The sequence below is a fragment of the Amblyomma mixtum genome, chromosome 10 (assembly GCF_055824585.1).
Source record: "Amblyomma mixtum isolate Tamu chromosome 10, ASM5582458v1, whole genome shotgun sequence".
Classification (NCBI taxonomy): domain Eukaryota; kingdom Metazoa; phylum Arthropoda; class Arachnida; order Ixodida; family Ixodidae; genus Amblyomma; species Amblyomma mixtum.
In genome coordinates, this window is record NC_143021.1 from 181,308,128 (window position 1) to 181,322,193 (window position 14,066).

At 47.1% G+C, this 14,066-nt stretch overlaps 1 protein-coding gene across 1 annotated transcript; it reads left to right on the forward strand.

The window, feature by feature from the left end:
• The first annotated feature begins 10,431 nt into the window (after positions 1-10,431).
• Positions 10,432-13,431, forward strand: LOC149327898 (uncharacterized). Its single transcript, XM_089563543.1, has one exon. It carries the CDS (start codon positions 10,956-10,958, stop codon positions 12,153-12,155), a length of 1,200 nt encoding a protein of 399 aa, XP_089419669.1. The 5' UTR covers positions 10,432-10,955; the 3' UTR covers positions 12,156-13,431.
• The last annotated feature ends 635 nt before the right edge of the window (positions 13,432-14,066 follow it).

Here is a 14,066-nt window from a genome sequence, read left to right on the forward strand (position 1 = left end):
CCACTAAGGCGTCGCTTATCGGCCCAGTCGCTTTGCGAAGTTAAACCGGGATCCCATAAAAATTCCTAGCAGCAGCAGTCGATCTGAGTTGGCGCATGTAGGTAGATCAAGGGCTGCCTTGTACACTGTTGTAATGATGATATTAAGTGCATCGTCGACCCTGCGATTCACATGATAGTAGGGGCAAGTGTACATGATTCTAGTTATCATCAAGCTTTGCGGGATCCTACCCACGTCGGCTTCTCTCATGCCCCTGCGACGGGTGGCAATACGTGCCACCCGCGCGCCGTACTGGCGCGTCTTGAAGCGTAGATGCGTATCGCTTCCGTGTTGAATTATTCTGAATCAACATGCCAAGAACCCTGATCGTGGCTACCGGGGTTATCGGTAGGTTGTCAATGTGCTACTCGATGGAGGGTCGGGTTCTGCCTGTCAGGCTTGTTTGTTCCTTATAACTGAGAGCTCTGGTTCAGCCGGTGAAAATGCAACACCATTCCCGTGCACAAAAGATTGTACTTTGTCGACAGCTTGTTGTAATCGCTCTGCAATCTCTCCGTCGGATCCAGGGTTGGTCCATATAGTGATGTCGTCAGCGCATATAAGAACTATGAAGAAAGAGGATGCATCGAGGGGAAGCGAAACAAAGGGGTGGATTGAGCGAGGCCCCACAACTTGCAACCGCGCGCAGTGGATCCGGAACATATTCCCATCGGACTGCCATCTTAATTAAGATGCGTTAAGCCACCCCATTGTATTTTTTGTTCATCTTCGCCCTCTTTTTTGCATTGTTTATTGAGAGGATATCAGCTGCCTGTAGAATAGTTTCCTGTGCACTATGTGGTGTAGACGTAATACAACACCGGCATGCAAAAACGTACATTATATGTATATCATGGGGGGGGGGGGGGGGGGGGAGCGCACTTTTATTTTGTTTCTTCGCCTACAGAAGACAGGTATCGCTATGTGATCATCACAGCTAATGCGGTTTGCTCACCTACGAATTTCGTCGACAAATGCATCGCTCGATTATGTCGTTCACAATCATTAATTATCATACAAAAATAAAATTCCAGGCTTATATGCAGTACAACAGAACGCGACAGACTGTGCACAAACATGTCATAAGCAACACTAACGCCTCAGTGCACAACCAACTCAAACAAATCGTCATTTATTATATGAACCAGGCCCGGCTCCAATAACTTACCTTGCAAAGCGGTCAACTTACCATCACCGGAAGTATTTTTATCTGCAGTCATATCAAGCCAGTCAGTTTCTTTACTTCGTTTGGTTCTTCGAGTGTAGGTTTGCAGTGCTTTCGACGCTTACATAGAAGTACGAGTTCTTTTTGTGTACTTTACGAGCTCGTTTTTTGCGCAGAAACTTGACAGTATGCTTATGTGCTCTTTTCTTGTTTGTTCTTGTCTGTGATGGACCAAGCACTTTTACACAACTCGCACCCAGCCCTACCACGGCCACCAATAGGAAACCAACAGTATTCAATACAAAAAAAGAATAAAAATGCACTATGCAGTCGTGTTCCTCGTTCTCGGCACGGGGTGGCGCCACATAAAACAGAATGAGCGAGCGGGGGCGTGGGGTTCAGATGAGCAGTGCGAGGCGTAACAGAGAAACAGCAAAGTTTCTAACACTTGTGACGGTGTCCAGCACCGTCACTGGCTGCTTAGTCACACAGTTTTAGCCCGCTGTGTAGTGTCCGTGTTCAAATGAACATTCAAGCAGGACTAGAACGCCGATGACCAAGCTCTAAGGAGAGCCTGTGTGAGACGGTTCTTTGGCGCATTGCACCCATGCTGTGTTCTTTTTTATAGCTATGTTTTAGTGCCAATATATATTCCAGGATACATGAAATGTATGGTTTTGTCGAACTTACGGGGCCTTCTGACGATCTCCTCGACATCCCGTTGTTTATCGCTCTGTTTTATGAAGGAATACTACTGCATAATGAACTGACATTGCAAAACGAAGTGCCGCATAGCATGAGTCCCGCAGTGTTACTTATTTTTTCTCTGTTTTTGTTGTCGCCGCACAAATAATTTGAAGAGTGTGAGCATGCTCATAAGAGAACCTAAGGGGTGCAACGGTCAAAAGGCGGAACTTTTTCGCCCTCGAAACTTGTCTACGCCCTCCACAGGCAGGCAACCCAAGCTATTCTACCTCGCTCTGCAGCGCCCACTTTACCTTGGACTACTCAGTAGGACTGGGACGCCGACGACGTAACGACGCAGTTTGATACCGGCCAAGACGATCGCATTTAAATGGAGACGAAAGGCTATGTCACTGGAAGATAACCCCAGATGGTCTAAATTATCTGGAGCCCTCCACTACGGCGTCCGTCATAGGCTGAGCGGCACTGGGACATTAGACCTCATAAAATCAAACCAAACCAATCAATTCTGGATAATCAACTTTGCGCCTCAAATGTCAAAAAAGATGTCTAGTTAAAATAAGGTAGTTGTATACTTATTCATACATAATATGTTCGTAATCTCCGCTTTGCTCTACAATCTCCCTGCGCATACCGCACCGACGTACTTTTCACAGTTTTAAAATAAATATCTGTGAACATTGAAAAAATATTCCGGCGTTTAATTATGCAGGCTACGCCGAGCCCAGCTGCACAATGTGTGTATTGAATCTGCAGCATCACTGCCATTAAAATGCAGTGAATTTAACTTTTTTTTTCTTCTCTTTCAATTCCTACATCGCCATCCTAGAGTCTACGGCATCGATGAGGGAATTTGGCCGTTAACGCTCTTTTTCCCCGGTTTTTGTGTGAACCTTTTTGTGAAGTGAACCATGTCGTTCCCGCAGATGTACCAGGTGTTTCAATTAAGTTGAACCCACCATAGCTTTTATATATTATTCAAAAAACGAATGCCCTCCTTGCTCACTGAGCACGAAGGCTTGTTACAGTTTAAAATCTGTTGTCTTCAAGTACTTCCTTTGGCATGCAACTAAAGGATATTTACCGACAGCCTAAGTTTTATTTCTGACGCTCTTTGGCTGTCAGTCACGATATAGTGATGCCTGGCATGCATGGTAAAGTACTACATGAATAATCTGGGCTTTTTATGTACAGTTCATTTTTTCTTAATCTTTCGATTCTTTTTGATGATTTATAGCCACTTTTAGATGGGCTCATTATTCCTGTCTGCTCTGATTGTTTCGTGTCTGCTACTAATTCTGAGTAGTTGTACTTTCTTTCACGTGTGGGTTATGACTGCCAAATTTTTACTGGAGTGCTCGTGCTTCGTTTTCACAGTATATGAGACTTGCAGGCATAACCTCAGTAGTGTGATGCGCAAGTAGGTCTCGCTAAGTGCTTATCGCAATACGAATTCTCTCGTGAGAAGAAAATTTCTCATCCTAAATGCCAAGTTTTTTTTTTGTTAGGGCTGACGGGCAGGAGGAAAACAGCTTCAAGTTCATCCCATCAATGCACATAGAGTACATCTGTTCTCTTCCATATCGCTCGTTTGGTGTTTTTTGTGCGGGTGGCGTGGAAAGAACCGCGCTTTCCCACCTGCCCCATTAGCAGCCCGCGTCCTGTCTACATTCAGGAAGCCTTCATCAAACATCACGCTTTCTGTACAGAATATATCCGAAAAGTCTGGATCGGGAATGATAGTGGAAAGTTCCTGATAGATGCAATCTTTCACCTAAGGAATTGGTGCATCAGCTGTCACTCAGCGAGCCATTCCCGAGGTTCTTTACACCGGGCTCAGGTGGCCTCGGATCGGGGATTCACGAAGGAGCGCATGCACTCATTCAGCGAGCTGACGCAGGCCTACAGAGCCTCACGCCAGCTCTACCTCACGCCCCACTCCTCCCTAGATAACAAACAAGCAACACTCTGGCGCAGACTACAGACACACTCTCTCCCCTCACCCCTTACCCTAGCCCACTATCATCCCTCCTTCCCCACTCCGGCATGCGCCCCATGCCGAGAACCCTTCGCTTCTTCCCTCCACATCCTTTCCCTCTGCCCGGCGGACCCTCCCCCCCCGGGACCTAGAGAGCCTCAAGACCTGGGAGGACTGGGAGACCCTGCTGCGCTCGGAGGACCCGGCCGTGCAGGCCATCGCCACCGGCCGTGCTGCCAGTGTTATGGACCTCAGGAACATAAACACTTGAGTGCAGTGGGGTCGTGCGGGGACCCTGGGGCGTGCCCCGAATTCCTGTCACAATAAATTTTTTTTTCTCTCTCTCTCCGAGACAAGAAAAGTCGGCGTACATTTTTAACTGCAGTGGTCGAATTCTAGGGCGTGAAGTGATCAGAAGAAAGATGCTGGCTCATTATTGGTGTGCCCTTTATATTACCGTAATGTTTTGCAATATTTGTTGGCTTATAACCTTGGTACGTGGCTTTATAATTTTGCGACGGGAAGCGCGACCATTTTTACGTGGAATTGGTTTATGCAGCTGACGTCCCAAGACGACTCAGTCTGCGTGGACGCCACAGTGACGGGCTCCGGCAATGTCCGCCACCTGGGATCCCTTATCGTGCGCTGACATTGCACAGTACACCGGCCTCCAGAATGTCATCTCCACCAAAATTCGACCGCTGCGGCCGGGATCGAACCTCCGTCTTTCCGGTCAGCAGCCGTGCGCGTAACCAATTAGCCACCGTGGCGGCTTTTGTCTCCAATATTCGCAATTGCGTGCTACTGCCTAAACTTTATGCGAGGTAGTAGCCCTAGAATTTGGACCTTGCCTCGAAAGTTGATTTGCCCGATTTAAATTTAGCGTGGCTGTGAGCAGCGGTCAGTTGTGTTCTTCGACGACGACCCTAAAATGCGTTAGTAGCTATCGCTTCCGCCAGTCTGTTAAGTACTGTAGTGATCACATTTCTCTAGAGTGGACTTGCGGGCTCTGCAAATACAGCTACCTACTTCAGATCCGAACTGCGCCTGCGACGTCTTGCGGCAGTCATTGGGGTCGAGTTTGCTTGGTCAAATGCGCCACAAGAGTGGATGATACTGTATTCTCGGTGGACGAAGATACAGGCTTGCGTTACTTGCTGCTCCGAAAGGCTGAGTCTCCTAGATTCTTCAGCGGGGAGACCGCGTAACAACGCCTCTTCCCACTGCGATGATTCCGCACACGATGTTTAGCGTGAATGTGAGCGAGGCAAATCTCAAATTACGCAAACCAGTATAACTACGTTAACATGCCCGAGCCATATTTCGATCCGCGACGAAGCACTGACCCTACTCAGAGGCCAGCTTGCATTTCGGAGGCAATAATTGACACTGGAATGGAATTTCATAGCTGCCAAACTACCAATATGGTAGTAAAGAGAGGCGACACTGCCATCAGTTGACTCTCTGCAGGCATCATGATTAAAGTCATGTTGATTCACTACGGGCTCAAAATCCACAATGCAGGAAGGCTAGTCATTCGCATTAAAGTGCAACTGCACCACATTTTGAGAACTGCCCGATATTTAAAGATTCAAATCTATATAGCCTATAGGTAAAGCACGCCAAGGGCTTTTAAGCTTGTATTTAATATAGTGACGTAATCAACGATTTATTTTGCGGCTTCTCCTCAGCGCAATAGAGAAGAGCGGGCAAGTATAGTGTCACGTCACGGAAGGAAAGATTTCAGATTGCCGCTGCGGTCAACCAAATCCTGCCATGCTTCGTTTGAGGTTGGCAAATATCTTTCGTTGGGCTTTGCCTTCAGCGGCGTTGGCTTTTTCCTTCGAAGCAAGCGCGTATGCTTTGAAATGTACGGGTACCTTCGATGACATCATCATGAGCATTCGTGGTGAGCATGAGCATGAACATTCATGAGCATGAGTAGTAAGGCTGACGCAATCAGCGTATCCGCAATCCCTCCTTTCGCCTCTAGCAAACAAGTCCTGGTAGGTATGAAGCATGAAAGTAAAGCCCCGGATGATACGCGACAGCGGAACATATGGGTCGCCGTTTTCCCGTACCTGCGCCAGATATCGCATAATGTGAAGAAAATTGGTAGAAAGGCAGGCGTAGACGCAGTCTTTTCAGCCCCCTATGCGGCTGTCAAGCCTGTGCAACAGAGTTAACAACTAGAAAAAGAGCAGCAGCTGCACAACCAGGCACCGAGACCCTATTGTGCCTTGAGCGGACGGTGATGGATACTTCATCCCTTTAACTTGCGTAAGGCTTACATAGGCCAAACAGGTGAGATGTTTAAATGAAATGTTAATGGAACATAAGAATGATTTAACTGGGGCTCCATTGAGGATTATGCCGGCCCATTGCCGGGTATGCGACAGGAAAAAGAAATGTATTCTTAATTTTAAGAAAGCAACCGTCTGAACAACCATAAAAACCAACTGACGCGCGAAATCGTTGAAGCCGCCTACATCTCAGGGCTTAAGGAAGGTTTCGTAAGCACCCCATCTATCTCGCTATCTGAAAAACAAATCACCTTTCACTCTCCTTTTTTCTGATTTCGCCTGGTTCTTAGAGGCATATTTCAGATATTGCTTTTCTTTCTAGCCGTGTTAATTGTTGGAGCTAATCCTTCGTATCGCTAACCCTTCCACCGCCTTCTCGCCTCCTCAAGCTTTTAGTGAAATTCGTGCCTTCAGCCCAGTTTTTCCATTTTTTCCATCGTTTTAGTCATTCGTGCACTCTCAAGCCTGTCCTTTTTTCTCATTTCTTTTTTTTTCCCGCATGTCATTCGCGCTTCATTTCAATCAACGCAGTGTACAGTGTGATTCTTGTTATTTTTTGATGCCCTGGACATCGTGTGGGTACTAGTTTGATCGCGCGCCTTGATTACTCCCCCTGGTGGGCTTTTACCCGGTGTGTGTAGATTACTTCCGGGTTCAGTTTTTGCTTAAATAAAAGTTCAGCACTCTGTACTATCTTTTCCTCCTTCCTGGTTTGTGTTCGCGCTGCTGATACATATGGGCGGAAAAACGCCGAATTTCTTTCAAATTAATTTAAAATGTGTAATTAATCGTAAATAGTACTTCATATTACAGAAGCACCCATAATTTGAGTAAAGGGCGCCGCGGTGGCCCAGCGGTTATGGTGCTCGGCTGCTGACCCGAAAGACGCGGGTTCGATCCCGGCCGCGGCGGCTGGAATTTCTTTGGAGGAGAAATTCTAGAGGCCCGTGTACTGTGCGATGTCAGTGCACGTTAAAGAACCCCAGGTGGTCGAAATTTCCGGAGCCCTTCACTACGGCGTCTCTCATAGCCTTAGTCGCTTTGGGACGTTAAACCCCATAAACCAAACCAACCATAATTTGAGTAAAAATTGCTCGAAAACGAGAAAAACTACATGATGACGTCACATCAGACGAAGAGACGCCGAAGCGCGGTGATCCGCCGCCAAGCAACAAATGTCGACACACTGCGCATGCGCAGTGCGACGTCACCGCTTTCTCTCGCCACGCTCTTTGCTGTGTCGTGAAATGAATTCAAGCACGGCGAATTCAAATCAGTGCAATGAGTCGCAAACGGCTTCCGCCTTCCCGTACTTAAGAGATATCTAAGTGCTTCCAAAGAATTTTTCTTTTTTGCACGTAGCGTACCCAATCCTGACTTGGCCAGAAAAAGGCACATGGCACTATTGAATAAAAAAAAAGAAGAAAATAACGCACCACGAAGTTCGGTTCCTCGTACTTACCGCGCGGTGACGCCACTTAAATATTTCAGACAACGTGGGCGTGGTGTTCAGACAATCATCACGGGGCGTAACCGAGATTCAGCAAAGTTTTTAACAGTTCTGTCGGCGTCCAGCTGTTAACTGGCTACGTATTCATGCAGTTTTAGCCCGCTGTGTCCTGTCCATATTCCACTCATTGTCCAAGCAGGATTAGAACGGTGACGACCCAACTCTACGGAGACCCCCTGTGAGTGACACTGTTCTCTTACGCATTGCACGCCTCCTTTTCGTTTGTGCACGACTCACGCAATATCGACATTTTCAACGCTAATATGTATTCCAGGTTGCATGAAATGAAAGGTTTTGTCGAACGTAGTGTGGCTTCTGTCTATACGCTCGATTGTCCGTTGTTTTGCGGTCTGTTTTATAAAGAAATACTAAATTTTCCACACAATTTACGCCTGCAAAACGAGACGTAGGTCAGCACGCCTCCCGCAGTTTTGTTTCTTTTTCTTCGCTTTGGCTTCTTGAGGCACATGTAATGAGAAAAGCATGACAATACTCATAAGAAAATTTTCTTGTTGCAGCATTCAAATAGTGCAATTTCTCGCCCTCGCAATTTTTGTAGACACTTCACTGGCAGTCAACTCAAGCGGTTCTACCTCGCTGTACAACGCCCCCTTTACTTTGCACGACCAAGTAGGACTGGGACGCCGATGACACAACTCTGAGGAGACCCCACGTGAGTACATTTGTTTTCTTGCACATGGCTCGGTTGATGTTTTTTGTGCGGGTGTCACAGAAAGCGGCATGAATTTCTAAGTAAGACATGATGTTGGGCTAGTCGGTTCATGGTTAGAGCGAAACAAAACTGCGCGAAGAAGACGGCACAAAAGAAAGGCACGAATACACACACACAAAGCGCAGACTCTTGACTGGCACGTTGACAGTGCGATGAGGTTAACATAGGTAGTTGCCGCTTGTCCCTGGTTCATAGGAAGAGTGGTAGAGCCCAGAGTAGAAGAAATGTATCCAAGTAAGACATGATGTTGGGCTAGTCGGTTCATGGTTAGAGCGAAACAAAACTGCGCGAAGAAGACGGGACAAAAGAAAGGCACGAATACACACACACAAAGCGCAGACTCTTGACTGGCACGTTGACAGTGCGATGAGGTTAACATAGGTAGTTGCCGCTTGTCCCTTGTTCATAGGAAGAGTGGTAGAGCCCAGAGTAGAAGAAATGTATCCAAGTAAGACATGATGTTGGGCTAGTCGGTTCATGGTTAGAGCGAAACAAAACTGCGCGAAGAAGACGGGACAAAAGAAAGGCACGAATACACACACACAAAGCGCAGACTCTTGACTGGCACGTTGACAGTGCGATGAGGTTAACATAGGTAGTTGCCGCTTGTCCCTTGTTCATAGGAAGAGTGGTAGAGCCCAGAGTAGAAGAAATGTATCCAAGTAAGACATGATGTTGGGCTAGTCGGTTCATGGTTAGAGCGAAACAAAACTGAGCGAAGAAGACGGGACAAAAGAAAGGCACGAATACACACACACAAAGCGCAGACTCTTGACTGGCACGTTGACAGTGCGATGAGGTTAAAATAGGTAGTTGCCGCTTGTCCCTTGTTCATAGGAAGAGTGGTAGAGCCCAGAGTAGAAGAAATGTATCCAAGTAAGACATGATGTTGGGCTAGTCGGTTCATGGTTAGAGCGAAACAAAACTGCGCGAAGAAGACGGGACAAAAGAAAGGCACGAATACACACACACAAAGCGCAGACTCTTGACTGGCACGTTGACAGTGCGATGAGGTTAACATAGGTAGTTGCCGCTTGTCCCTTGTTCATAGGAAGAGTGGTAGAGCCCAGAGTAGAAGAAATGTATCCAAGTAAGACATGATGTTGGGCTAGTCGGTTCATGGTTAGAGCGAAACAAAACTGCGCGAAGAAGACGGGACAAAAGAAAGGCACGAATACACACACACAAAGCGCAGACTCTTGACTGGCACGTTGACAGTGCGATGAGGTTAACAAAGGTAGTTGCCGCTTGTCCCTTGTTCATAGGAAGAGTGGTAGAGCCCAGAGTAGAAGAAATGTATCCAAGTAAGACATGATGTTGGGCTAGTCGGTTCATGGTTAGAGCGAAACAAAACTGCGCGAAGAAGACGGGACAAAAGAAAGGCACGAATACACACACACAAAGCGCAGACTCTTGACTGGCACGTTGACAGTGCGATCATGTCTTACTTGGATCATCATGTCTTACTTGGATACATTTCTTCTACTCTGGGCTCTACCACTCTTCCTATGAACAAGGGACAAGCGGCAACTACCTATGTTAACCTCATCGCACTGTCAACGTGCCAGTCAAGAGTCTGCGCTTTGTGTGTGTGTTTTCGTGCCTTTCTTTTGTCCCGTCTTCTTCGCGCAGTTTTGTTTCGCTCTAACCATGAACCGACTAGCCCAACATCATGTCTTACTTGGATACATTTCTTCTACTCTAGGCTCTACCACTCTTCCTATGAACAAGGGACAAGCGGCAACTACCTATGTTAACCTCATCGCACTGTCAACGTGCCAGTCAAGAGTCTGCGCTTTGTGTGTGTGTATTCGTGCCTTTCTTTTGTCCCGTCTTCTTCGCGCAGCTTTGTTTCGCTCTAACCATTAACCGACTAGCCCAACATCATGTCTTACTTGGATACATTTCTTCTACTCTGGGCTCTACCACTCTTCCTATGAACAAGGGACATCCCCGCAGGGAGGCGTCTAGCATGCAGACGTTGGTGAGTGGCGACACCACGGGGTTAACCCGAGCATCCGCAGGGACATCCCCGCAGGGGGATGATGGTGAGCATGTGTCACCACGGACCCGAGCATCCGCGCTTAGCCGTGCGTGGCATCGCCGTGTCCGGGGAAAAGGGGATCCTGGTGGTTGAGCCGATGCCGAGCGTTTGGACCTTTAAGGCCCCTCGGCGGAGGCAACACACCACTTTGGCCCCAGCTTCCTGTAGACGGCACCTCCGGCCTGACCCGACCGGGGGAAATCGGCAGTCGCCTTTTCCTTTCCTCCCCTCTATCTTTCACTTTCCTATCTCTTTCTTACAACTCTCCTGTCTCCTCCTGTTTTCTTCGTTTTTTCCTCTTTTTCCTGGCGGCGAGGGTTAACCGTGTGTGACCAACTACCCTGAGTTGAGTCATATTAGGTTATAGTTGAGGTGTACAGCTGGCGTGGGCAGGACTTGCGTGCAAGTTCCTGTCCCGTCCCCGTGTTGGGCTCGATGGTGGGTGGCTGCCACCACAGCTGAATAACAATTTTCTTTTATGGATTCCTTTCCTCAAACAAATGATCGCCCTCAGAAACGAGGGCGGACCGATGTCACTGCGCAGTTCCTGCAAAAAAAAGAAGTCTTCCCCAGATACCATGTTGTACATAGTGAAGTAACAGAAAAGCAAGCAAGAATCATCTCTCCTTTCATAGTTTCCAAGTCTCTGACACAATCACTGGGCCTTGGCTACAAGGTGTCGAAGCTAGCCAGTGGGGACCTACTACTGCAAATCAAAGACAAAACACAGTTTTCCAAGCTCTCAAACATAGCAACCTTTGGAGAAATACCTGTTTCCGTCAGTGCCCACAGATCCCTCAACACTGTCAAAGGTGTCATCTCAGAACAAGACTTTCTCACCCTGACTGAAGAAGAAATGCTGGAAGGTCTCAAAGACCAGAATGTCACAAATGTCCAGCGCATAAAAATCCGAAAAGATGACAAAGAAATTCCAACAAAGCACTTAGTTCTCTCTTTTGCGTCCAGCCAACTCCCCGAAACCATAGAGGTAGGTTATATGAAAATAGCAGTCAGACCATACATCCCAAATCCTCGCCGGTGTTTCAAGTGCCAGAGATTTGGCCATGGATCCCAGAGTTGTCGTGGCCGCCAAACTTGTGCTAAATGTTCATCACACGATCATGAGTCTGAAAATTGCAATGCAGCACCGCAGTGCCCTAACTGTGAAGGGGATCACCCCGCGTACTCGAGGTCGTGTCCGACCTGGAAAAAAGAAAAGGAAATAATAACCATCAAAACAAAAGAAAACATAACTTTCAAAGAAGCACGTCAACGATTCAGTCAAACACAAGGCACATTCCTCTTCACAGCAAGAACAAATTTCGCCGATGTGGTGCGACGGGGCGGGGCATCACACCAGGCTTCGGCACCTGTCCAGGCCACATGCAGTGAGCCTGGGGCAGGGCCATCCGCGCCCCGGGCAGATGCAGTGAAAGCTGCTCTGCCACTTTCGAAGAAGGGCCCGCCGGCCTCCGGGTTGGCAGCCCGCAAGGCTTCCCCCAGTCGGGAGAGGCCTACAAACCGCACACCCGTGGGTTCTCCGCGGACCTCCAGAGCCTCTAGCGAGGCGATGGACACAACGCCAAACTCGCCCCCGCTTCAGCGGCGGCGCAGCTCGCTTGAGCGAAAAAGAAAAGACAAGAGCCCAGTAATGGCACCCCCAAATCCTCTACTATAACTTCCTTACGACACTCCCAAAAATCATCCAACATGGCGTTCCTTATACATTGGAACTGTCGTGGAGCATTAAATAACTATTCTGATATAAAAGAACTTCTAAACACATTTTCCCCTATGGCTTTATGCCTACAGGAGACAAACTTAGGTCCCAAACACCAGAATATCCTAAAGAAGTATCAAGTCTTTCGGTGCGACCGAGAGCAAGCTGATAGGCTCTCAGGAGGTGTTGCTATTATTGTGCAGAGTGGAGTTGCAACCCGTGAAATCAAGATAAAAACCAAGTATGAAGCTGTTGCAGTCACCGTCCTCCATTTTAAAACCATCACCATATGCTCGGTATATCTACAGCCGCATCTATCAGTAACACTGCATGACTTAGAAACACTTTTACAACAGCTACCAGAGCCGTATCTGGTAGTCGGTGATTTTAATGCGCATTCCTCTTATTGGGGCAGTGAACAAACAGATACTAGAGGCCGTATTTTAGAAGATTTTATTCTATGCAACAATGTCTGCTTACTAAATACAGGGAAACAAACGTATTGCAGTCCCAGCACTAGAAAAATGAGCTGTTTAGACCTGTCTTTTAGTTCGCCTTCTATTTTTAATGATTTTAACTGGGATGTTTTAGACAATCCGTATGGAAGCGACCACCTACCAGTTATCATTAACATGTCATCACCACCATCAGTAACCCTGACAAAACCACGCCGCTGGAAGCTTCATTTAGCCGACTGGGAACTTTTCCGAGCTGAGGCCAGCCTCGATAAAATATCCACAGAGTATTCTAGTATAGATGAACTCAACGAAATATTTACCTCATGTATTATTGCTGCAGCACAGTTAGCCATTCCTCAGACTTCGGGAACGGTACGACCAAGCCATAAACCCTGGTACACACAAACATGTAGAGAAGCAAAAAAGAAACAAAATAAAGCCTGGGGGATTTTCCGACGATACCCAACGCAGGAAAACTTTATAAATTTAAAAAAAGCGAAAGCTAATGCCCGGTATATACGCCGCATAGCTGAAAAAGAATCATGGCAAAAGTTTGTGTCATCAATAAAGAGCTCAATTACGTCGAAAAAAATGTGGGAACAAGTGCGTAGATTAAATGGGTGCTTCTCCGCTTTCACAATCCCTTTTCTGACAGACCCCGACAGACAAACAAACATCAAAGAACAGGCAGACATTTTGGGAGAGCACTTCTCTCAAGTTTCTAGTTCCCTCCACTATACCGACTCATTTCTAAAATACAAAAACACTGCTGAAAAACAAAGCCTTCCCACGAATAGCAGGTTGAATGAGACATACAACAGTTTAATAACGTTTGAAGAAATCAATAGAGTACTCTGCACCGGAAAGCAAACAGCACCCGGGCCTGATAAAGTCCATTATGAGATGTTAGCCCATCTTTCAGAACCTGCCGTAGAAGCACTTTTAAAGTTTTTTAATAAAATATGGGTCTCCGGGAAGCTACCTGAGGAATGGAAGAAAGCAGTAATTGTACCTTTCCTTAAACCCGGAAAGCCACCAAGTTCCCCCGGTAGTTATAGACCCATAGCGCTCACAAGTTGTCTTGCCAAAACTTTTGAAAGTGTTCTTAATATCCGGTTAATGTTCGTCCTTGAATCCCGTACACTGCTTGATATACATCAATGCGGTTTTAGGAAAGCGTGCTCAACGGCCGATCATCTAGTCCGCCTTGAAAATACAGTACGAGAGGCGTTTATTCACGGACAACACTGCCTGGCAGTTTTTTTCGACATGGAAAAAGCTTACGACACCACATGGAGGTTCGGTATTCTTCGTGACCTTGCAGATCTAGGCATCTGCGGCAGGATGCTAAACTGCATAAAGGATTTCCTCTCTGACCGTTCATTCCAAGTCCGCCTTGGCTCAACACTCT

Coding starts and splice junctions, on each gene's coding strand:
- LOC149327898 (XM_089563543.1), top strand. CDS start 10,956: ATGGATTCCTTTCCTCAAACAAATGATCGCCCTCAGAAACGAGGGCGG.